This window comes from Mirounga angustirostris, unplaced genomic scaffold, assembly GCF_029215605.1.
Source record: "Mirounga angustirostris isolate CCGP_5_RB_7025 unplaced genomic scaffold, mMirAng1.0.hap1 SCAF_14, whole genome shotgun sequence".
Taxonomy (NCBI): Eukaryota; Metazoa; Chordata; class Mammalia; order Carnivora; family Phocidae; genus Mirounga; species Mirounga angustirostris.
The window spans coordinates 64952603-64977142 of NW_026991722.1; the positions used below are offsets into that span (position 1 = coordinate 64952603).

Sequence of the window (24540 nt, forward strand, 5' to 3'; positions counted from 1 at the left end):
TCTGCTTTCGTCCCCTAAGCTAGGGGGCGGACGGATGCAGCCACCTCTTCCCTGAGCCCTGCCCTCCTGGCTGCCCAGGCCTCCCCCACTCAGGACGGCTGTGGGGAGGGCGGTAGGGTCTGCCTGCCCAGCCTGCCCAGCCTGCCCAGCCCAGATCGCACTCCTGCACACGGCCCAGTCCAGTGAATACTGACCGGGTGGGGGTGGGGGCACAGCGGGAGAGCCCAGCGCCCCCGAGTGGTGACGAACAGGAAGTACACACACGGCTGCGTGAGGTTCCAAAAGTCCGTCAAGGTCCAGATTGTTCATTTCACAGGCTGAGGTGTATGGCTATGCTGCAAGTCTCTGAGATTCTTATTTGCTTAAAGGTTCATCTTTTCTTTTTTTTACCTTTTTTTGCAATCCTGGAGGAGCCCTTGGGGTGGCTCGGTCTGGTGGGAGCGAGCGGTGGCAGAGCTGGCCGCTCACTCTCCCCAAGTCTGAGAAATAAATACATTCATCACTGCACAAACATATTGATACAAAAACAACACTGTTCAGAGTGTTTGCACCGTCTGTGTTGGTAAGGACCAGCCCAGTAAGCCCCCCCCCACTGCCGGGGGTGGGGGTGGGGGTGTCCCCTGGGGGTGGGGACCCACTGGAGTCAACAGAGCTGTGCAAAGGTCCCGGGGCTTTTTGGCTTGAGAGGGACCCTCACATCAACCCACCCCGAGGGTCGCAGGCAGAGTGGGGGAGATGGGGGGGCCCTCCATCCCAGGGCCCTAGCCCAGACTCGGGTCCCATGGCCAGAGCCAACGGCCATCCCCTGCTGTGCCAGCTGGCCGGGACCCCCACGGTCCGGCCAGGAGGCCTGGGGGCCGGTCAGCACCGGCCCACGCTCTTTGGTGCCAGCTGGGCTTTGAGAGGCCTGGGGCTGGGGAGGAGGGCTCAGGTGAATCCAGGGGGCTCTGTGCCTGCCCCGGCCACCCCTCTGCCCGTGAGCTGACTCAGAAGGGCCTCCAGCGTAAGGTGGGGATTCACTGGGACTGGCCTTACAGCTGCTGAGGTCTGAAACTGTAAAAGTTTATGTAAACAATGAGATAAATATATTAGTATCTTTTTTTCTGAGCCCATTGAGGTTCCATACTCATTCAAAATGTGCTTTGGTTTAAAAAATAGGTTTTGTGAATTTGGGTATGAGCTTTTTTTTTTTTGTTTTTTTTTGTTTTTTTTTGTTTGTTTATCCTCTCTTTCCTACATGACATCTGCTATTTTCTCTGTTTCCTGTTTCTCCGAAACATTCAGGAATTAAGTGACTAAAGCAGAGAACTGTAAGCCGCCCTTGGCCTCCAACGGCCTAATTTCCTTGTGAGGCTCTTAACACATTTCCACGCACACACTCGCAAGCACACACTCCACATGAAATCAAAGGGAAAAGAAAACAAAACCAAGTGTTGTGTTAGTCCCACCCCTCCCCACAAACCCTTAAAATCTTAAATAGGAAACTAGTGTTTTGCTTTCTTGTTAAAATACAGAAAAGGCTCGATACAATACTCAGGTGGGTACAATACTATGTCGCACGAACGTCGTTGAGTGAGGGGCCTTTGCGCCCAGTCCCTGAAGTTCTGCAAATGAATCACCTACTCTCACGGGTCACCTCATGAATGCAGCCGCCCACAGCCCAAGAGGCCACACACAGGCCGGGCGCGCGCGTGCGTACAACTCCCGTGCGGTACAGACTTTGTGTCGTGTGGCTTAAGTGCTGACGGAGTGGGGTGGGGTCGGGAGGGCGGAGAGGCCTGGAAAGGACCCTGCCCCCCTCACTTGACTTCCGGGAACACGAGACCCTGGGTCCAGTGTTCCTTTCCCACCCAGAGGGAGTTAAGACCCAACTTGGGGCTCGGGGCGCCTTGAGATGGGCTCAGCCAGGAGCCCTCACTTGCAAAACACGCCCTTCACCATTCGGGTCCCTGAACTCAGGCTGTTTTCAGCTGGAGGGTCTCTGGAGGGGTGAAGGTAGAGGATGACTCTAGAATTTTTTGGTCTGAACTTAAAAGTAGAAAGAAAAAAAAAATAAAAAGCATGAAGCAAAATGAAAACAAAGCCGCTGGCCCAGCCCTACAGCGGCCTTGGTCTGGCCTCGCGAGCCTGACCCTTGGCCCATGGAAGGGTCCTGAGGGTGGAAGAGAAAACCCACGGTGAGGGGCGAGTGGTGGGACTCCAGACAGGGCCAAGACAATTAGTGGCAGCCAGCCTCTTGCCAGAGTGGCCAGGACCGCCCCAAGAAGGTGCCAAAGTAGGGCAGGCCCTCTCCCTGTCCCCCAGGGGGGTATACATCACTTTGGTCAGTGCCTCCCCATGCCTCTGCACTGGCCTGGCAGGGGCTGCTGCTCTCCCAAGCTCCGGCTCTTGCAGGCCCAAGGGGCAGAATGGGGGGGGCTCACTTCCACCTCATCCTGGCCCTGGTGGGGAGCTGCAAGGAGCTGGCCCTGGCGGTGAGGCTCCACGCCCTGATGTCCCATGGGGCTGGGGCTGAAGCACTCACCCACTGCCCCCCAACCCAGGCCCAGATCAGAAGCACACACGGGCTCCCTGATGCTCAGCAACACTCAGAACACCTGCAGGTGGACACAGTGAGTGTTGCGCTCTGGGGCACAGAGCCCCTCTCTGAGGGCGCTGGGGGTAGGGGGGGCCCAGGAGGCTCACTCACACGTGAGTTTTCCTATGCACACTAACAGCAGGAAACCAAGTGTCACGGCCTCAGCTGCCAGCCACCAACACACTGTTCTCGTGGATTCAAGAGGTAGCAAAAGGTCAGAAGTCTCTCCACCTTGATCGGTAAGGAAGGAAGGAAAGCTCAGTTATCTGTCTACATGCACCGCGCACACTACATACATACATACATACATCCATACACACACACACACACACAGAAAATGAAAAAAGAAGAGTACCGACGGCTCTGGCATGGAGTCCAGCCTCCCCCCTCCCCCCCACAAATCCCAGACCTTCCAGTTCGAACATTCACATAAACGTTACACTGGTTTTTCTCTTAATAAAAAAGAAGTACCTCTAAACAAAGAATATTCCTCAGAAACTATAGGAAAATCTCTCTCTCTCCTGAGGCAGCCGAGGCGGGGCTCGGGGCCCAGGGAAGCCTTTGGCCAAGAAGGGCTTCTGGGGCCTGGAGGGGTGGGCGCCCCTCAGCCCACAGCCAGGGCGGGGGCAGGAGGGGCAGCTGCCCCTGTACATTCAGTCTGCAGACCCAGGCTCAGCCCCGAGGGGCCGGGAGGAAAATAAACTCTTGTTGGTTTTGGTTTAAAAAACAAAATTCAAAAAGAAAAAAGCATCAGATCAGTAGGAATAACAGCAACACAGGCCCAGAGGGCTCTTTAGCTGTGGAGAGGTAGGCGGTGGGGGCCCCCTGACTGTCTTAGTGCCAGTGAGCAGTGACCCCTGGCTCGAGGAAGGAGGGCTCCGTCCCCTCCCCTCCAGCACCGCTCCCCAAAGAGCCAGGGTGGCCCGCACACAGACAGGCACTCGTGCACGCACACAGACTGCGCCCCTGGCCACGGGGCAGCCCTGCTCCTCCCCAGCGGAGGGAGGCCCCCACTTCCCCCTGCTCTGACCTGGCCTGCAGGAAAGGGGCCAGGTCCCATCGAGACCCCCGTGACCCACTCCCACAGGCCCTGCAGCGGCCCCTCTCAGGAAGCCGGGGGCCAGGGTGGAATCGGGAGGTAGACGGCACACCAGCAATGTGCACTCGGAGCTCGGGCCTCTCGGCTTCCCTCCTCTCGCTTCCCTTGGTACAGACTTGTCCATTAAAGCTCTGGGTGTGGGGGGCGGGGCTGGCTGCAGGTGCCCCCAGGAGCCACCCCCACGGGACCTGGAGGTCCTGGCCCCTCCCGCCCGGCCTCCGTGCTTCTTTCTTCCTTCCTTCGGTTGGCTCCCGAGGGCGAGTCTGCAGAGGGCAGCCTCGGGCCGGGGAGAAGGGTCTTTGGCTTCTAGGAGGGAGAGGTGTGCATGCGCAGGTGGCTGATGAGGTTGCGCTGCTGGGTGAACTTGCCCCCGCAGAGCTGGCACTCGTAGGGCTTCTCGCCCGAGTGCACACGCATGTGCTCGGTGAGGCGGTACTGGCGGGTGAAGCGCATGCCACACTCGTCGCAGGCGAAGGGCTTGAGGCCCAGGTGGCTCCGCATGTGGCGCGTCATGGTGCCACGCTGCGTGAACATTTTGCCGCAGATGTTGCAGGGGAAAGGCCGGGTCAGCCAGTGCGTCTTCTCATGCTGCCGCAGCGTGGCCGGGTCCTTGTAGGTCTTCTCGCAGACCGAGCACTTGAAGGGCCGGGGCTCGGCCGTGTAGGCCGCGCTGGGCGCCGACAGGTCCTCGGCCTCCTCCTCGGCGCCCCCGCTGCCCGTCTCGTAGGCACCCTCCTCTTTGATAAACAGCTCCTCCTCCGTGTGTGTCTCCACGTGGGCATTGAGCTGCTCGGAGCTGGGGAAGCCTTTGGCGCAGGGGATGCACACGTACAGGTTGTCCCCATAGGACACGGTCTCGTAGCCCTCCTGCCGGTACATGTAGTGCGTGCCGGCGTGGCCGCTGCCCCCCTCGCTCCCACTCTGCCCGCTGTCCTCACTCCCATCCTTGCCGTTCTCCTCCTCCTCCTTGCAGGGGTACGGGGGCTCCACGTAGGGCCCACTGGGGCCACCCCCCCCAACACTGCTGGCCAGGATGCCATTGGGAACCCTGTCCCCTAGCCCCTCGCCCTCTTCCCCTGGGCAGGGGCCCTTGGGCCCCGCTTCCCTCCGCTCAAAGGGGGACCCCACCCTGGGCTCCTTCTTGCTCCACTCCTTCTTGCGGGCCGAGTGCCGCAGGCTCTTCCGGGGCTGCCCACCGGGCCCCTCCAGCAGGCTCAGGTGGTTGTCCTCGGCCCCCTCCAGGTCCATGGGCTCATTGGGGGTGCCCCCCAGCTCAGTGTAAGAGGCACTGTTGGCAACAGGAGGGGCGGAGGCTGAGAGGGGCGAGCCGTGCTGGCTGTCACTCAGCTGGGCTGAGTCGTCAGGGGTCAGGGGGGGACCGGGGGTGGCGGGAGGCAGGGGAGGGCTCTTCTTGGACAAGTCCAGGCCCAGCTCCTGCTCGCAGCCCCCGCTGCTCCCATTGGTGCTGCAGCTGCCCAGGCCGGCCTCCCCGCTGGCTGGACAGACGGCCCGGCCCAGGCCATGCACACCCTCCTGGCTGGAGCCTCCAAGGAAGAGCTCGTCATCCGAGCCTTTGGCCTGGGGGAGCTCCTGGGGGGCGTGGGCCCCTTTCCGTCCGTCCACGAGCCCCGGATACCGCGCCTGGATGACGGAGGCTGTGGACAGCCGCTGGCTGCGGGGTGGCCTCCCCATGCCGGTGGCGCCCACCCGACCGGAGCCGAAGGGCTTGCCGGCTCGCTTGAGTTTACGGCGGCAGAGCGCTGCCAACTCGGGCAGCTGGAGGTAGCTGGCGGCAGTGAGGAGAGTGCTGAAGTTGGGCTCGGCCGGCTGGTCACTGGGCAGCAGCTTGCCCGTGTAGATGAAGTCCAAGATCTGCTGGAACACCGTGGAGCTGACCATGTCCGTGTCCAGGTTGATGAGGTTGTCGTGCAGGACCAGGGACTTGAAGTAGATGCTGCTGGCAGCCAGGACGTTCTTGTGGGCACGGAAAATGGAGTTCTCCACCATGATGATGACATCACACAGGAAGCCCTTCGTCCTCTGCTGGTTCAGCTGCAGCAGGAGCTGCTTGGAGTGGCTGGGCAGCTCCATGTCGGGCCCCATGTCCCCACGCCCCGCCCACGCGTACCACCTGTGGGCAAGAACAGGCGCATGGGCATTAGCCACCTGGGAGCCTCTGGCAAGGGCTCCAGGACAGGGTGGGGCTGTGGTGGTGCTCAGGGAGGCCTCACCAGGCATGGTACCCAGGAAAGGAACTCACACTACCATGGGGACTCATGCTGCCCGAAAAGCGACAGGGGCACCGGTCCCATTTGCACAGAAGCAGAGGACAATGGTCACGTGGTGCCGAGCGGAGAAAATGGGATGTGACTTTGGCTCCACAGCCCAGGGCACCCTCTCCACACTAAAGAAGTCGGCCACAAGCTCGCAGGAGACTAAAAAATGACGAGCAGGGGATTGTGAGGTGCTGGGAAGCAGCAGGGACTGAGGTGAGCAGAAGCTCCCAGGTGGGCTCGCTTCCCACATGGGCAGGCAACTTCCCAGTTTTTAGGACAAGCTAGAAATTGAGATTTTCAGGTTGAATCTCCCAATGCCAAATAAAGGTTCTTTTTCCTTAAATACCACGTGGACCAAATCAAATATGCAGCCTCCACCTGTGACCTCTGCTCTGCCCCAGGTGCCTCTCAAACCCCTGGCTTCCCAATTCAGGTTTGCCAACGTTCAGTCCTGCCTGCAGACACATTGCAGTCCAGCCACAGTCCCTTGCCAGTGCCTGCTCCCAACCCACAAGGGCCTCGCCCCCCGGGAGGGCCCTGAGTACCCCAGCCTGGGTCTCTAGGTGCTGAGCAGAAAAGGGGGCCTGGTCAAGCCCCTGGCACCACCGGGGCCCCAGGAAAAGCAGCCAGCTGGCCCTGCCAGACCGGCACAGACGCTAACTGATGCCATTAATAAACAGAGAGAGGCCTCTGACCTCCACGGGAACCGTGCAGGTGGGCTGTGCAACAGCACGCACATGGGTCTCTGAGAGCAGGGTGCTCTGACCAGGCAGCCACCCCGATGAGCAGCAGGACCTGACGCACAAGGTGTGGCTCCCTGCTCCCTCCGGCCCTTCAGGGAACATGCACCCTCCCACAGGCAACTCTGTGCCATGCAGTTGACAAGGGTACCTTCACGTCCTTCGGCTCAGGGCTCAATCTCTGAAAGTGACTACTCTAAGCCTTGCCCCACCTGGGACCCCTCTGCCTCTACCAGCGTACCCAGCCCAGTCCTGCCTCCCTTGGGGCAGAGTCTGAAGGGATCATGCCCACGTTGCCTTCCTGTAACACAAACACTTCCCGCGCGCCGTTGCCCCATGCCTGCCCTCATTTGCAAAGAGAGGAAAACCCTAATAACCACGCACACCCCAAAGGTGGCCTCGGAACTGTGAACACACATGGGGAGACACGGCCGCAAGCTAGCACTCAGGGCCTAATAGGAGGCAGCAAGCACCCGCTCAGCCAGCACAGCCTTACAAGACCGCTCAGCTGGGGCTCAGAGGCTAGAGCCTGTGTCCCGAGGGAACCTACCCTCTGCCACCCCCTGCCCCTCAGCCAGCCAGGAAGGGACAAAGAGCCCAAGGCACGGTTTCCACACTGGCCGGGACACCCAGCCCCAGGGAAATGCAGTGTCAGCCCCACCAGCACTCAGGATACCTGGTGCTCCCAGGCTGGCAAGAGAGGGCAGGCCAAGGGCAGGAGGTTCCATCCTCCAAGAGCCTATGAGCCGCAGCAGCCCCTCCTCTGCAGGCTGAGGGCAGTGGGCCCCAGCCTCACCTGCATGCTACCCAGCACTGTGTGCACACAAAGGGCCAGGCTGCGAACTGCAGGACTGTGTGGGCAGCCCAGGTGGCCCTCCCCCTCGTCTGCCCCCCTCCCCAGCCTACCGGAGTGCCAGGGGCCCAGAAACCATGTGCGCAGCAGCCAGCGGGGGTGGCCTCCTTGAGCGCGCGGCCTCCCTGGGGGTGCATCAATGCCTGGTCACCTGGGGAGGAGAAGATGGACAGGGTCAGCCAAGGGCAAGAAGGAGCGCCAGTAAAGGGGCAGGTACCTGGTGGTCCCGGGGCCCTCACTCCTGGGAAGGTCTGGGGTCTCTCTGGCTGGGGTACCAGGGGCAGCCACAGTGCCCAGCAGCCATCAGGCCCGGTGGCAGGGAAGGCCACAGGCCTGGAGAGCTCAGCAGGGCTGCACTCTCCTCCCACCCAGAAGATTTAGGGTACGCTTCAGGGCCACCTAGGCCTGTGGGGGGCGCTGGTGGCAGGCGGCCTGGGCAACGCCCTTCTCAGGCTGGCCACATTTACATAACAAAAGGTCAAAATTGGAGGCACTAGTGCAATGGGCTATTTATAAGAACCAGTCTCAACCGCTTCTGGCTCTCCTGCCTCCTTCCCTTCCTGATCTGCTGCTGCCACCCCCTCCCTGCCCAGAGGGCCCAGCCCCCTCCTGCCCAGCCCAGTCGGACCACATGGCCTCCCCTCGCAGGACTTTCTGCAGGCCTGGCCTTTCAATACCAGCCCGCCAAAGCCAGCTGCTGCCAGATGTGAAGGTCTCCTTCTGCCCCCACCATCCCCCCTCCCCCAGAGATGCAGGTCCCCAGGGAGGGGGATCCTGAGGTTCTGACTTTTTGCACCCCACTCAGCAAGCCTGGGCTCCCTTGGAATGGAGCCAAGGGTGGGGGCGGAGGCGCACAGCAGCCTGGAGCCCATCCCTGCCTGCCCTTCCCCCACCCCCAGGGCCAGGGCGGCTCAGCAGGTCCCTCAGGAATGTGACCAGACCCGGGGTGCGGGGTGGCTGGGAGGCCTCTGCTCCAGCCAGCCAGCTGTCTCTCTGGCCCCCAGCACAGTCCTCCTCTCATGGGGTGGCCCGGGGGTGTGGGAAAGTGGGGAGGGGGAACGGTTGGTCCAGAATCCCACCCATGGCCCAGATGGCAGGAGAACCAGTTCTGTTGGTCCAGAGGCCTGAGAGCACCTTCGTCTGCATTTAATGAAGGCCCTGGACCCCTTGTGTGTGTAGAGAGTTCAGGCTCTCCTGCCAAGTGACACCAGAGGTGGCCAGCAGGACAGAGTAGAGCTCAGCCTTAGGAAGGGGGGCAGAGACCACCTCAGCGCTGGTGAGAGCAGCCCTGAAAAATGAAGCGGGAGCCACAGCGATGTGTTCGAGCCTACCAGATGCCCACCACACAGCCTGCTCCCCACCAGATCTCAGGGCAACCCAAGCCCTGCTGGGGCACAGCGTCCACACCGTGGCCCCCGATTTAGCACATACCAGACCCCACAAATAGGTATTACCTGCCCTCGTCAGAGATCAGGCCAACAACTACTGAACACCATGCACAGAGGGGGCAGCAGAACAGAACTCGGGGGCTTCCACAGGTACTCACTGCTCCAGCCCTGCCAGCCACTTCACCAGCCACTTCGCCAGCCACGGGAAGGCAGAGTGACTGACCAAGGTCTCCGAGGTTGGGTCAGACATGACTCTTCTTGGGCCCAACTTCCCCACAGGGACTCCACAGGACAGGGCTGAGTCGCCTCCCCAGTGCCCTCCACTGGGTGGGGCCACAGCAGGGCTGCCTGCTGGGCGGTCAGAGCCAGCACAATGCCACCCTACCTGCCTCCCACCCCAGGCGGGGCCAGGCAGGCCGCGACCACCGATGTTAACCTCACCACAAGGGAGGGGCGCCCCACTACTGCAGGGCCAGGATCCCCGCAAAGCCTTGCTCTCTTCTTCCCAGCCAACAGGAACAAGCAGACAATCCTCTGCCCTACAGCTCAACACGGGCTGGAGGAGGAGCAGGCACCTATGCTGGAGAGGCTACAGCCCCAGGGGAGGCGGGGTGCCAGGGAAACATGACCGTGGGGGCTGGCCCAGTAAGCTGGCAGCGCAGGCCCCGACCGGGTCCAGGGGCTTGGTGCCCAGCCTTGGCAGGAGCCCACAAGCTGAGATGAAGATACCGCCTGGCACCAGCTCCTGGCACCCAGCAGCCCCCTGGCAGCAGGCCCAGGCAGCGTGCCTATCAGCCCCAAGGATCCACACCCAGCTCAGAACCGTTGCCTGCCGGAGCACTGGCTCCAGAAAGCCCAGGATCTGGGGCAGTGGGATCATCAGGTATTCCTCTGAGGCCAAGACCTAGCCCATCTGGGGGGGGGGGGGGGGGGCAGGGGGAGATGAGACCCTGGCTAGGCTGACCCTGGGGGAAGGGCAGTAGGAAAAGAGTCCCTGGGGAAGGCCAGCTCTGGCTTCTCGTGAACACAGAAGGGAGAATGAACAGAGAGACCTGGCTATAACACCTGGATTCCCTTCCCAGGTCCTTGTTTACAAAATGGTCCACCCCCACCTACCCAGCTGGGCTGTTAGGCAGAGAACTACACAGGTCTCTGCTGAATTCTCATGCCCTTTTCTCCCCCTCCAAGTCCCTGCCAGAGAAAAGCCAGACACGCCCCCGCCCCGCCACACACACACACACACTGAGGTGAGGGCAGGCCCAGGGCCCAGACAACCCAGACTCTTAAAACACACACCCACTCAGGGGCGCCTGGGTGGCTCAGTCATTAAGCGGCTGCCTTCCGGCTCAGGTCATGATCCCGGGGTCCTGGGATCGAGCCCCGCATCGGGCTCCCTGCGCAGCGGGAAGCCTGCTTCTCCCTCTCCCCCTGCTTAGTGTTCCCTCTCTGGCTGTGTCTACTCTGTCAAATAAGTAAATAAAATATTTAAAAAAACACAAAACAAAACACACACACCCGGGTCGCCTGGGTGGCTCAGTCGTTAAGCGTCTGCCTTCGGCTCAGGTCGTGATCCCAGGGTCCTGGGATCGAGCCCCACATCGGGCGCCCTGCTCGGCGGGAAGCCTGCTTCTCCCTCTCCCACTCCCCCTGCTTGTGTTCCCTCTCTCGGCTGTGTCTCTGTCAAATAAATAAATAAAATCTTTAAAAAAAAAAAAAAAAAAACAACACACACACACACCCACCGAAGGGAAGGCCAGGCCCACAAAGCTGAGCCGAGGGAGCTGCCTGAGCTCCCTGCACCTGTCCGCTTGCTCCTTCCAGTCTACCCTCCTCACTACAGGCGTGAAAGGCCCAACGAGGCAATGCCATCCTGTGGAAAGAAACATCTTGGGGGCACAAATGCCCAATCAATAAACGAGGTTCTGAGGATAGGGGGTGGAAGTATAGGAAAACTATAAATTCTGTATATTCATTTCTGTAATATTCAGAATCATAAAATAATCATGTATTACTTTTACAATCCTAAAAAAAAAAAAGAACTGATGCACGAACATGGATAAATCTCAAAATCATGACGTCATGAAGAAAACCTTACACAAAAGAGTAGAGACCCACAATTCCATTTAAAGTAAGTTCTAGAAAAGACAGAACTAGTTCCTGGTAGAAACAAAATCAAAAGACCCTGTGGAGGGTGAGGTGAGCACTGTTTGGGAAGGAGCATGAGGAACTTTCTGGACTGAGCATGGCTCTCTATCTTTGTTAAGGTGGATGTACTCACTGGTCAAAATTCAAAGGGTTGCCTGAAATTTGGGTACCATGTTGCATATAAATTTTATGTCAAATTGAAAACAAAAATTCCGGGCGCCTGGGTGGCTCAGTTGGTTGAGCGACTGCCTTCGGCTCAGGTCATGATCCTGGAGTCCCGGGATCGAGTCCCGCATCGGGCTCCCTGCTCAGCGGGGAGTCTGCTTCTCCCTCTGACCCTCCTCCCTCTCCTGCTCTCTTGTCTCTCATTCTCTCTCTCTCTCAAATAAATAAAATCTTAAAAAAAATAAAAAAGAAAAAGTGAAGTCTTTAAAAAAAAAAAAGAAAACAAAAATTCCAACAAATAGAAAAAGAACAGAGCTTCCCTTCTCAGCAGCTCACTACCAGCTAACATTCACTCAACCTGGGCACACAGGAAGCAGTTCATGAGGGCAGAGTGGTCATAGCACGAACAAATCCGTCTCCCTCCTGGTTCCATCCTGGCTCGGCAGCCCTTGTGGGTCTTTAGTAGGTAGTCAAAGCCCAAGGCCAAGGATACTCCGAAGACTCCCCCACCCTGCCCCCCAAACACACAGCAGCCAAAAGGCCAACGTGGACAGCGGAGGCATGGCCCCATGGCCTCCTGACCCATGGAACAGCACCCCATTAGGAGCCCCACTTGCCCATGATTCCATTCCAGGCAGTCTACATGGCCTCAAGGGCTCGTGGGGAGGCTAGAATGGGGCCAACTTCCAGGCCTCTTTTCCTAGCACCCCATAAAAAGCAGAATATGGGGCGCCTGGGTGGCTCAGTTGGTTAAGCGACTGTCTTCAGCTCAGGTCATGATCCTGGAGTCCCGGGATCGAGTCCCGCATCGGGCTCCCTGCTCGGCAGGGAGTCTGCTTCTCCCTCTGACCCTCCTCCCTCTCATGCTCTCTCTCATTCTCTCTCTCTCAAATAAATAAATAAAATCTTAAAAAAATAAAAAATAAAAAGCAGAATATGCTCTGGCCCAGCCTTTCGAAGGCCATGAGAGAAGGTTTTAAAATAAAAGTGATCACTGCGGTGCCTGGGTGGCTCAGTCGGCTGGGCATCTGACTCTTGATTTCTCGTTATCAGCTCAGGTCATGATCTCAGGGTCATGAGATTGAGCCCCAGGTCATGAGATGGAGCCCCACATCAGGCTCCACGCTCAGCATGGAGTCTGCTTGAGATTCTCTCTCCCTCTGCCCCTCCGTTTATGCACGCTCTCCCCCGCCCCCGCCAAAATAAATATATAAATACAATCTTTTAAAACAATAAAGTAAAGTAAAAGTGATCTTTGCTTAAGCAGAGAGCCCAGAAGAACAATTCCAACCACCTATCCAATGGGAACTGGCCCAACTTAGCCTGGACACCCACTGTGTCCAGAGCCTGGGCTCCAGGAGGCCTAGGCATTCAGAACTACTCTGGTCAGTGGTGCCTGGCTGGCTCAGTCAGCAGAGCAGGCAACTCTTGATCTCAGGGTCGTGAGTTCAAGCCCCATATTGGGTGTAGAGATTACTTAAAAATAAAACTCAAGGGAAAAAAACAAACTATTCTGGTCATTCAACCTCCACTGGTGCCCTCTAGAGACCAGATTGGCAGCAGGCCCTGCATCCCTCCTAGAGACAGAGGAGCACATCCCACCCCCATGGGTAGGAGCCAGACTCAGGGTGTGGTTTCACAGCTGGCACACTCCCTGACCCTCGTGAGCAGTATGCTCCTGAAAAATGCTGTCATTTCTACCCAATGCCTAACCTCCTGCAGGCAGGACCCCCCCCACACGCTCCAGAGGCAACTGCAGGCACCGACTGAAAGGCTTCCCAATTTCACAAAACTTCTCTACCTCTCTCCCAACCAGAAGGGTGGGCCCTAGAGAGAAAGGTGAAGGACAGGGAAAAGGGGCCCACCTGCCTCCCCTCCCTGGGCTGGCCCCTTTGCCCAGATCTCCTAGAAACTTTGCCACCCCACCTCCCTCTCTGGTGGCCCTCCCTCACTTTCTTGAGCGGGACTTCCCACAGGAGTCTTGAAGCTATGCCGGGGGACAGGAGGAACTCCATCCAGCCCACTCCAAAGCACCCAAAAGGAGACTGTCTTTTCTCCTTAACGACCTGGGAAGGAACGCCTAGCCAGAAGTCACAGTGACACAGGAATCTTCCAGCCACCCCTTGCCCACCCAGAGTCCCACTGCCAGATGGGAGACACAAAGCATGCCAAGCAGAGAGACAGTGCTGGGTACAGCCAGCCACAAGGCAGCTTCCACACCCACAGGGGTTTAGCTCATCTGTGTCAGAAAGGGTCCTAAACATGCTGGCTACTGTCCCCAAGCCTGAATCTGAGATCAGCATCCGCCTTAGTCACAGCTGACCTGCACTGGTCACCTGGTACTCCAGGTATGGCCCTAACAGGTGCCTCTTCCTTGAAGGCCTGGCCCTACCCAGGCTGCAAGAGAACAGCTTGAGGGCATGGTGGAGACAAGCTGGAAGGTTTGTACCTTCCAGGATCCAGAAGAGCACAAGGCCCAGTCCCCAAGCCACCAACCAGCCCTGCATTGGCCAGAAGCCCCAGATCGCGTTCTCCTGTCCCAATGGCCTGGAGTTCTATTCTATATCCCTCTTCTCTTTCTCTTTTATTAAAGAGAGAAAGAGTGGGGAGAGGGACAGAAGGAGAGAGAGAGAATCTCAAGCAGACTCCCCGCTGAGCACGAAGTCCGGGACAGGGCTCGATCTCACGACCCTGAGAGCACGACCTGAGCTGAAATCAAGAATCGGACGCTCAACTGACTGAGCCAGCCAGGCATCCCCTCTATATCCCTCTTGTCTGTATTCCTCCATGAAGTCTTTCCCATCCCCTTCACTGTTCGGGGGGAGCCTCTCTCCCCTTCACCCACCCACCCAGGCAGCCCCTCACCCCACCTCAGCCTGCCCCCCTGGGGAAGACTGGTGTGTTATCTCCACCTCCAGGGACAGATAAGACAACAAAGGTCTGGGGGTTAAAGAACCTGCACAAGGTCACAAGAGCACGTAGGTGGCAGAATGAGGACTCAAAGCCTGATCCAGAGCTAATGTCAGACTCTCCCTACCCCATAGACGGATATCACGTACCTCCCATTGCTGGGCAGGGGCAGGGATCACTTACAGGAGCACAGCCCTCCATGCGTCAGAAAGAGGGTCTTGGTCTCCAGCTCCACCCTCATCTCCCCCTGCCCACCACCAGCCACCTGCCCATCACAGCAGAGCCTTACCTGGGCTGCATTCTCCTGACCTCAGTGTATAAGGTCAACCCGGCTCCTTTATCGCCTGAGGCCAGTGAGAAGCTTGGGGCTACAAGTGACAAGGTGCCCCCTCCCCCGCCCTGGCACGCAGCCTGCTCTGGGTGCCCAGGCTGTGCCCGGCGCTCTTCTGAGAACACCCCTGGCCTCCATGACCTCTCTGGTCTGTCCCTCCAGGCATGGGCTGGTGGTGGGTGGGACTCAGTGCTCTGGGCAAGCCCAGCCGTGTAATCCAGCCCAGACCTGGATTCCGGCCAGCAGCTCCTGGCTCTTCTCCCAGACCATCCTCCTGGAAAGCAACAGGCTCTGCGAATGCCAGGAGCCCAGCCCTCCCTCGGACGCGGCTTCTACGAAATAAACATTTGGGTTCCACTCAGTGCACTGGTGATCTGATCACCAGGGACCCAGTGCTGGCATCCTTCCCCGCCCCTCAGGCCAGCCCTGTTGCCCAGCCACCCGCTCACTCTGAACAGCAAGGGAAGCGGCATCCACCCCAGCTGGACTTCGAGTCTGTCCTGAAATCCCTTCAGGCCCCACTGAAGACCCCATGCTGCCCATGACGGGCCAGGGCCCTGACCACCTTCTTCTCTACGCTCTCCCATCCAAGAAGTGGGCCCGCTCCCGGGTAATTCAACACCGCGACAAAGTGCCCGTGTGAGGAGAGCCCTGGCAGGAAGCTCAACACTGCACAGGCCCGGTGGCCTGCAAACCTTGCTTCTCCAGGGCAGCCTCGGGTCTTCTCCCTCCCCCAGGGCTACAAGCCTCCCATCACTCCTGGCTTTGGAGCCGACCAGAAGCAAGGCCAAGACGGCCTTGGGGGCCTGCAACTGGATGTCCCTTCCTGGCTCTGACGCAACCGGTGACCTGACACCAGGAAAGGCACAGGGCAGGGTGCCACTGGAGGGCGAGGTGTTGCAAGTGTACCGGGCCAGGCCAAGCCATAAATGCCACTGGGGAGAGGCAGGTGAGCACCACTCAAAGAAGGGGAACAGCAGTTTCAGATTAGGATTATCATTACAAAAACTTAGGCTCACTCCCAGACTCTCTCCCCGACATTGCACTCCCCTCGGGAAGGGCCTGAACTATTGGCAATAACAGAGCAGGAGCCTGGAGGCAGGGAAGCACGCATAGGGAAGGTCGGCCGACAGGAGAGGGCACTGGTTCTTGTGCCCGAGGCCCCAGGTCCCAGTGGTCTGGCTCACCCGGGGTACGGCCCACGGACCAGCAGCCACAGGTGCGGCAGCACCACCCAGGGTCTCGCAAGAAAGGCAGTTGCTCAGGCCTCACTCCAGACCTCAAAACCAGAACTGGCATTTTAACCTCACAGGACTCGCACGCACATTCAAGTCTGGGAAGCGCTAAGGTGGGTTCTAAGCTTTCTACTGCCCAGGAAGCCCACCGCTCTCCAAGTAATAAACGCTCAGCCACTGGGTGTCGAGAGGAAAAAGACAGCTCCCAAAGGAAAGACATTATTTCCCAGATAAACAAGCCCAGAGAGTGATTAATAAAAGCAATGGACCTGGGGAGCACCTGGGTGGCTCAGTCAGTTGAGCATCCAACTTCGGCCCAGGTCCCGATCTCAGGATCCTGGGATCGAGCCCCAGGTAGGGCTTCCCGTTCAGCGGGGAGTCTGCTTTCCCCTCTGCCCCCTCCCGACTCATGACACATGTGCACGCTCTTTCTCGTAAATCTTTAAAACAAAATAAATAAACAAAATAAAAAACAACAACAAAAGACGCTGGACCTGGAACATGAGACCGAGGTGGAGCATGGTTACCAGGCACCTGTGGAGACAGGGTGTGGCCAAGGGCAGGGGCTGCTGGACCTGGGAGGCAGGCAGAGACCTGAAGGGAGGAGACCAGCAGTACGGCACAGTGGTAAATAGGTGGAAATCCCACCTTCGAGGAGCTAAAAGGGCACCTGGAAAGCCTGGGCAGCCCCACTGGAAGAGACTATCACAAACATCTCAGCTGCCCCGGGGACACCCTTCAGATGAGATAACTAAGTCCCAGAGGGAGAGACATGGGTCACAGCTGAGTCACAGAGCTGCAATTGCCCGCCCATGGCTCCTGGAAAGAAACTCCAACTCCACAATTTCAGAATCAGTCCTAGTAGCTAACAATTTCTTATGCCAACTAAGGGCTCTACAAGAATTAAAGCAAAACTAACCCAAACCCCTACCATCTTCTATCACAGTCACATCATAGAAAAAAAATATTTCATGACCAAAAAGCAGGAAGAGGGGCGCCTAGGTGGTGCAGTTGGTTAAGCGTCCAACTCCTGATTTCGGCTCAGGTCGTGATCTCAGGGTCGAGATCGAGCTCCGCGTCCGGCTCCCCGCTCAGCAGAGTCTGCTTAAGATTCTCTCTCTCCTTCTCTCTCTGCCCCTCCCTGCCTCATGCTTGCGCTCTCTCTCAAACATAAATACATCTTGGGCGCCTGGGTGGCTCAGTTGGTTAAGCGACTGCCTTCGGCTCAGGTCATGATGGCAAGGTCCTGGGATCGAGTCCCGCATCGGGCTCCCTGCTCTGCGGGGAGCCTGCTTCTCCCTCTCCCACTCCCCCTGCTTGTGTTCCCTCTCTTGCTGTGTCTCTCTCTGTCAAATAAATAAATAAAATCTTTAAAAAAAAAAAAATACATCTTAAGATTTTTTTTTTAAACTTACTCATTTGAGAGGGAGGGAGAAGCAGACTCCCTGGTGAGCAGGGAGCTCCACATGGGGCCTTATCCCAGGACCCCAGGATCATGATCTGAGCTGAAGGCAGATGCTTAACTGACTGGAGCCACACAGGTGCCCCTAAATAAATCTTTTAAAAAAGCAGGGGGGCAGGGGCGCCTGGGTGGCTCAGTTGGTTAAGCGACTGCCTTCGGCTCAGGTCATGATCCTGGAGTCCCGGGATCGAGTCCCACATCGGGCTCCCTGCTCGGCGGGGAGCCTGCTTCTCTCTCTGACCCTCCCCCATCTCATGCTCTCTCTCTCTGTCTCATTCTCTCTCTCAAATAAATAAATAAAAAATAAATTAAAAAAATAAATTAAAAAGCAGGGGGCAAGAACCACCTCTCAATGTAGGGCAGTCCTTCCCAAGAAAGGGTAGTTGACAACCCTTCACCCACATGGTTGCTGTAGGCCAGTCAGTCTCAAGGCAAGCTGGCATTAAGGAAGCACTGCCCTGCCCCGCAATTCGACGTGACCCTCCTGGCCAGGATTACAGAGATGCCACCCTAAAGGGGAATCAGAGAAAAACAAAACTTGATGCCAGACAGTAATGATGGGGCTTTCATTAGCTGGGCGAAAACTAAAGGAATATTTCCCGAGGAAAGAGATAGGTGATACTTTAGAAATAAGGCCAAGAATGAAAACATGCAAACCCTGTGGTCCAGAAAATGCACTCCAAGGTCTACACCAACAGAAATCTACCCGCCTGCTCACCAAAACCCAGGCAGGCATATGCGCGGCAGCCCTGGTCACAGGAGCCCGACACCTACAGGACAGGGGGTAGCTGAAGGTATAGGGGCTGTTAGGCAGCCATGAGCACAACTGACCATCTGAACAGGACCATACAAATGTGCCTTTTATAGGTTAAAAATAGCTGACTGTTGGCAAGGTCACCAGTTTGATTTACATGCACATAGATGAGTCTCTCGAGCATCCTGTTGACCAAAGAATCCAGGCTGAAAAGAGACTATATGGTGTTGATTCCATTCATGCACGTCAGAAAGCAGGCAGCACGACGAGTCCAAGGGTGAGGGAGGAGCAGGGGAGCACAGGGGGTGACTTAAAGGACTCACAAGGGGGTTCCGGGGTTGTGTTTCTCATTCTGGATACTGGTTACACAAGTATGTCCATCTGTGAAGAACCCTCAGAGCTGTCATTCACAACTGCACACGTTGCCTATGTACAACGTACCTGAATATAATACAAGGCACAGAAACATTCAGGTGGGAAGCTGGGCCCAGTCTTGGTCCTGATTAGCCAGTGGACCCAAGTCAGGAAATAACCTCCCTGAACCACCAACTAATAATCATCATCACAAGACAAGAAGAAGAGCACTGAAGGACAGAGTGGCCACGTCCAGGACGGAATGTCCATCTTAGAAGAGAGAACTCTGCAGACCAGCCAGGAACCTACAGAAAACCTAGAAACCGTCATAAAATCAGTGTCTGCCATCCCAAGTAACAACAACATGACGACAGTTTTAAATCATCCTAGTGTCTAGCCGATACTTCTACAGAGGAGTTCCAAAATCAGACAGGCCCAGGAGAAAAGAGGAAATTCCAACTGGCAGGTGAGGTACAAACAGGATCCATTCCACCAACGCCTGAGCAGATCCCAGAGCAGCCAGCTAGGCACATCAAAGGAAGGAAGCCAAGGAGAAACTAGACGAGGCCCTCCGGAATAGGGGGTCAAAGGGAGCTGCTGAACAGAAGGAAAAGCCCCCTTGGCTCCAGTGTGATCAAACCCCCCAACTCTCAAACAAAGGGCTCAAGGAACTACAGCCAAAGACCAAAGATTAAAAAAAAAAAAAAAATCAAGTAGAGACACCATGGGCACCCACTAGTTTTTAAAAAGCCATTTTTAAGGATAAAATTAGGGAACTTCTATAGAAAACCTCACACTCTATGGCCTGTGCCTAAAAAGCCTCCAGGTGCAGCACCTTACAGAAGAGGTCTCAGGTGTTCAGCAGGTATCTTGAAGGGTCTAACAGAGGAGAGACCAAGAGCTCAGAAAGGGATTCGGACAGAAATCCACTCAGACTTGAGGAAAACACACTCCCAGTGTCACTCTACTTTTAAAATGGAGTCTCAGTGGTACTGGAAGGATTGCCTAGCATTACGAAATCGGCTTTGGAGACAGAAAGCAAACTGAACAGGCATTTATCTGCCTGGAGAAGTAGAGCCGGCGATGGGGTGAAAATGGGGCTACTTAGGAAGCAACAAAAACCCTGCCCTGAAAACACCCAAACCCCCACTAGCAGGCCGGACAATAAAGTGGAGGACAGCGCCACCCTGGCCCACTCCAAGTGGGGACGGAATCGCAGAAACCACAGCTACACCCGGCACTTCAGTGAATCTCAAAATAGAGGTGAGTGCCAGGCTCTGAGTGCACAAAGAGCAAACTCGGCCAAACCCAGCCACCTGCTGTTCAAGGATCCAGACAAGCCCAGGGAAGCGACAAAGAAAAGCTAGGGAATGGTTAACCCACAATTCAGAAGAGTGATTTCTGGAGGCAGGCAGGGATGAAGTGGGAAGCAGCACAGGCGGGTGTCCAAGGGCTGTTTCTCACACGGGTGGGGGAGGCGAGGGTGTGCCGTGTCCACTGTACCTATAGGTGTGCACACGTAATTTATACTCTCTCGGTAACGTTTGTAAATCACCCAGAACGCAATCCTCAAGTCAACTGAGGAAGCTGGCATGCTCTGTGCAGGAACCCCAAAAGAAAGGGGAGCGAGACGAGACCTTCTAGATCCAGGGCGGTGCCAGCGACTACAGCTGTGTGACACTCACTCGAGCATCCCTCACATAGTCACTTGACCTAGAGACCCCCCCCTCCAAACACTGCAGGGCCACACAGCTGGGCGAATATGGCAACAAGATGCCAAGAAGGGCTTCAGAGGGTTCAGTCCCACCGGAGAAGCCCACAAAGTACCACTCTGTCCTAATAAATAGAAAGCAACAAAATTTAAAAAATAAATTAATTAAAAGAAAGCAACAGAAGCTAGGGCCTCCATACCTGGGAGGCCATGTGCCTCACCCAACAGAAGGGAAAGCCCAGGAACCCTCCAAAGGACTGGAGGGGAAGAAGGGCAGTTAATACCACTCTAAGTGAAAATACCGAAGTCTAGCACACATCTCCCCCTCTGCAGCCTCTGCCCCCTCCAATTCGGAGTCCAATCAACCCTGAGTTATCTTTCTCAAACACTGATCTCATCCAGTCACTCCCCTGCTTAAAGCTTTCAATGCATTCCGATGCCTGGATAAAGTCCACACTCCAGGCTGGCCTGCAGGGTGCTTCTGTAGAAAATCTGGTCCACCATCATGCCTGAGTGCCCATCATCTGTGAAGCCAGCCCTGCATTTCTCCGAGGGCCCGATGTCAGAGCTAGCGGCCCAGCTGCTTCCCTCTGTGCACCTCCCCTCTGCCCATGCCCTCCCACCCCCAACCAGGCTCCCAAGGTGAGGGACCTGTGTCCCACTAGCCCAGCAGCCACAGCGGCACCGGGCATGGAGCAGGCTCTCATAAAGGTGTATTGGGTGAGCAAATACCGGCCAGGCAGGAGCGGTGCAGAGAAGAGGATGAAATAATACATGAGAGAAGAGAGGCAGGCAGTAAAGAGGGGGTAATGAGAAAGGAGAGAAGGCTGCCCAACACCCTCCCGTCAGCACTTCCAAAACTGCCATTTACGTTCTTCAAACTTAGGACTCCCAGCAAACTTCCATGCGGTTTACTACAGTAGTATTTACTACAATAATATTACTACAGTCAGTGTTACTGTTCCAGTTACCATATTAAACAAACTGGCAATTAAAACAGTATCTTGGGGCGCCTGGGTGGCTCAGTCGTTAAGCGTTTGCCTTCGGCTCAGGTCATGATCCCAGGATCTTGGGATCGAGCCCCACATCGGGCTCCCTGCTCATGGGAAGCCTGCTTCTCCCTCTCCCACTACCCCTGCTTGTGTTCCTTCTCTCTCGCTGTGTCTCTCTCTGTCAAATAAATAAATAAAATCTTTAAAAATAAATAAATAAATAAAACAAAACAATGTCTTGATTTAAGATAGCAATAAGAAACCCATGTTGGGGTGCCTGACTGGCTCAGTCGGTAAGAGCATGTGACTCTTGATCTCGGGGTTGTAAGTTCGAGCCCCACGTTGGGTATAGAGATTGCTTAAAAATTAAAAACAAACAAAAAAAATCTAAAACCAAAAAACCACATTAACATAAATACCATTTTTATGGGGAAAAAATCCCAAATTCAAAAAAAAAAATCAATGAGCAGAGTTTTACATTTTTGCATTTGTTTTACATTTTAAATCTCTTTAACATCTGACTTAACAGAAGTGGCTAGATTCTCAAATCTGTTTCTACACTTAGGTCTATTACAAGATGAGGTTTTGATTCAAGTCTCTGAACAAATGTGACTTTAGGGGCCCCTGAATGGATCAGTTGTTGGGCGTCTGCCTTTGGCTCAGGTCATGATCCCAGGATCCTCTTTGGGCTCCCTGCGGGATCCCAGGTCCCGGGTCAGGCTCCCTGCTGGGCGGGAGGCCTGCTTCTCCCTCTCCCTCACCCACTCCCCCTGCTTATGTTCCCTCTCTCGCTGTGTCGCTCTCTGTTAAATAAGTAAAATCTTTAAAAAAAAGAAAAAGAAATGTGACTTTACACAGATAGAAGGGAAGAGTTTTTTTTTTTAAGATTTTTTTTTTTTATTTAAGAGAGAGTACAAGCAGGGGGAGCAGCAGGCAAATGGAAAGGAGGGAGCCCGATGCGGGGCTCGATCCCAGGACCCCGGGACCATGACCCAAGGCAAAGGCAGACGCTCAACAGTCAGGCGCCCCAAGGGAGGAGTATTGTTTTTTTTAAAGATTTATTTATTTATTTATTTATTTGTCAGAGATAGAGACAGAACACAAGCAGGGGGAGAGGCAGGCAGAGGGAGAAGCAGGCTCCCCGCTGAGCAAGGAGCCCGATGTGGGACTCGATCCCAGGACCCTGGGATCATGACCTGAGCCGAAGGCAGCCGCTCAACCAACTGAGCCACCCAGGCGTCCCAAGGGAGGAGTATTTTAATAATCCTTTCAGCTAATTGTGGCTCTTCTTCATTGACATTACACTGAAACTCAAGTGGTGGTCTCTTAAAAGTTGCAATGGAGGGGGCACCTGGGTGGCTCCATCAGTTAAATGTCTGCCTTCGGCTCAGGTCATGGTATCAGGGTCCTGGGATCCAGCCCCCATCAGGCTCTGAGCTCAAAAGGGAGTCTGCTTCTCCCTCTCCCCTCCCCCGCCCACTCATGCTCAGTCTCTCAAATTTTAAAAATCTAAAAAAAAAAAAAGTTGCAATGGAGACTCTGAAATCGTATCCGTGACTATCTCACACTCAGTTACGCAAAAATCCCCTGGTCTACGCCGCACTCCTATCCATGCAAGATTGTGCAACTTCAAGCACTGGTCATCTGGAAAATTTTGGTTCACTGAGTTGATCAGATCTTCCAAATGTCATCACATTTCATTATAGACACCAAAAAACTCCAGGTGTTAATATCACCGCTGATCTTATCAGTGAAGGCTAAGTCAGGCTCACAGTGATGGATAGGAGTTTTCCAAAACTCATTTTCCCTTGAGGGTTCTAGCACTGGCAACACATATTGTCAGTTGTTTTCCTTGACGTGGCAAAGCTCACCTTCTGCATTTGAGAAAATGTCTGAACAAATTCTCCAAGTCTGAATAACCACACCTTGTCTGTCGGTTGTTCTTTCAACTAAAAACAATGTTCCAGGAGAAAAAGCAGCTAGTTCAGAGCACAGCCCAAGCAAATGCAAAGTGCTTTCCGGAGACAACAGTTATACTTCACAATAGTCATGCAGAGTCCCCATTTTGTCACTAATACTAAAAAGACGTGTACCCCAGGGTCTAGATATACTCCTCAGTCATCTGTACTGCTTCCCCAGGACACTCATTAAGACTGGCTGTCTCCGGGCGCCTGGGTGGCTCAGTTGGTTAAGCGACTGCCTTCGGCTCAGGTCATGATCCTGGAGTCCCGGGATCGAGTCCCGCATCGGGCTCCCTGCTCGGCAGGGAGTCTGCTTCTCCCTCTCCCACTCCCCATTTGTGTTCCCTCTCTCGCTGTGTCTTTCTCTGTCAAATAAATAAATAAAATCTTTAAAAAAAAAAAAAAAAAGACTGGCTGTCTCCATCTGGAGCACTACCTATAGAGAACACAGCTCTGGGTGATGCGTACCACCCACCACGGCTTTGCACAGGACAAAGGCCAGTAACTTCTAAGAACTATGAAAAGGGTCGGGGCGCCTGGGTGGCTCAGTTGTTAAGCGTCTGCCTTCGGCTCAGGTCATGATCTCAGGGTCTTGGGATCGAGCCCCACATCGGGCTCCCTCCTCCACAGGAAGCCTGCTTCTCCCTCTCCCTCTCCCACTCCCCCTGTTTGTGTTCCCTCCCTCGCTGTGTCTCTGTCAAATAAATAAAATCTTAAAAAAAAAAAAAAAAAAAAGAACTATGAAAAGGGTCTTGGGGACCCCAAGTGGTCCACAAATCACTGAAAACAGCTGATATGCACTAGGCTCAAATATCTTTTTTAAGATTTTATTTATTTGACAGAGAAAGACACAGCGAGAGAAGGAACACAAGCAGGGGGAGGGGGAGAGAGAGAAGCAGGCTTCCCGCCAAGCAGGGAGCCCGATGTGGGGCTCGATCCCAGGACCCTGGGACCATGACCTGAGCCGAAGGCAGACGCTTAACGACTGAGCCACCCAGGCACCCTAGGCTCAAATATTTTTTTTTTTTTAAAGATTTTATTTATTTATTTGAGAGAGAGAGAGCACATAAGAGGGGGGGAGGGTCAGAGGGAGAAGCAGACTCCCTGCTGAGCAGGGAGCCTGATGCAGGACTCGATCCTAGGACTCCAGGATCATGACCTGAGCCGAAGGCCGTCGCTTAACCAACTGAGCCACCCAGGCGCCCCAGCTCAAATATTTCTAACAACCCATTTTACAGGCAAGGAAAGTGAGGCAGAGAGGCATTCTTCCCAAAACCACACTTGTTCACCAAATACTCTACGAGGCAGGGCTGACAGAAAACTCTGAAGAGACCTCCAAAAAGGCCTGCTTACTCAGAGCTGGCAATGCTTTGGGAGCAAGCTGGGCCTCTGTACACTGTAGGTTCCAGGCTAATTGCTTCGGCCCTCCTGAGGCAGAGGTGGTCGGGGGGGGGGGGGAGGGGTGCTACAGGAAGCAGGATGTGCAAGCTCGCAGCCTGCTGGGGGCATGAAGTCAAAGTCCCCTCCTGCCCAAAGCAGCTAAGCCAGCCCTGCTGCCCTTATCAGCGTCAACACGCGCATGGAAT

At 55.5% G+C, this 24540-nt stretch overlaps 1 protein-coding gene across 1 annotated transcript in view; it reads right to left on the reverse strand.

Moving 5' to 3' along the window:
- Positions 1-408: 408 nt before the first annotated feature.
- The window catches only part of HIC2 (HIC ZBTB transcriptional repressor 2), a 31855-nt gene continuing 7723 nt past the window's right edge, over positions 409-24540 (reverse strand). Inside the window, exons 2-3 of the mRNA XM_045887182.3 lie at positions 7600-7697; positions 409-5808 (exon numbers count right to left, since the gene is read on the reverse strand). Of these exons, the coding sequence (XP_045743138.1) occupies positions 3984-5808; positions 7600-7625 (1851 nt within the window). The 5' untranslated portion in view covers positions 7626-7697 and the 3' untranslated portion in view covers positions 409-3983. The remainder of the gene's footprint in view (positions 5809-7599; positions 7698-24540) is intronic.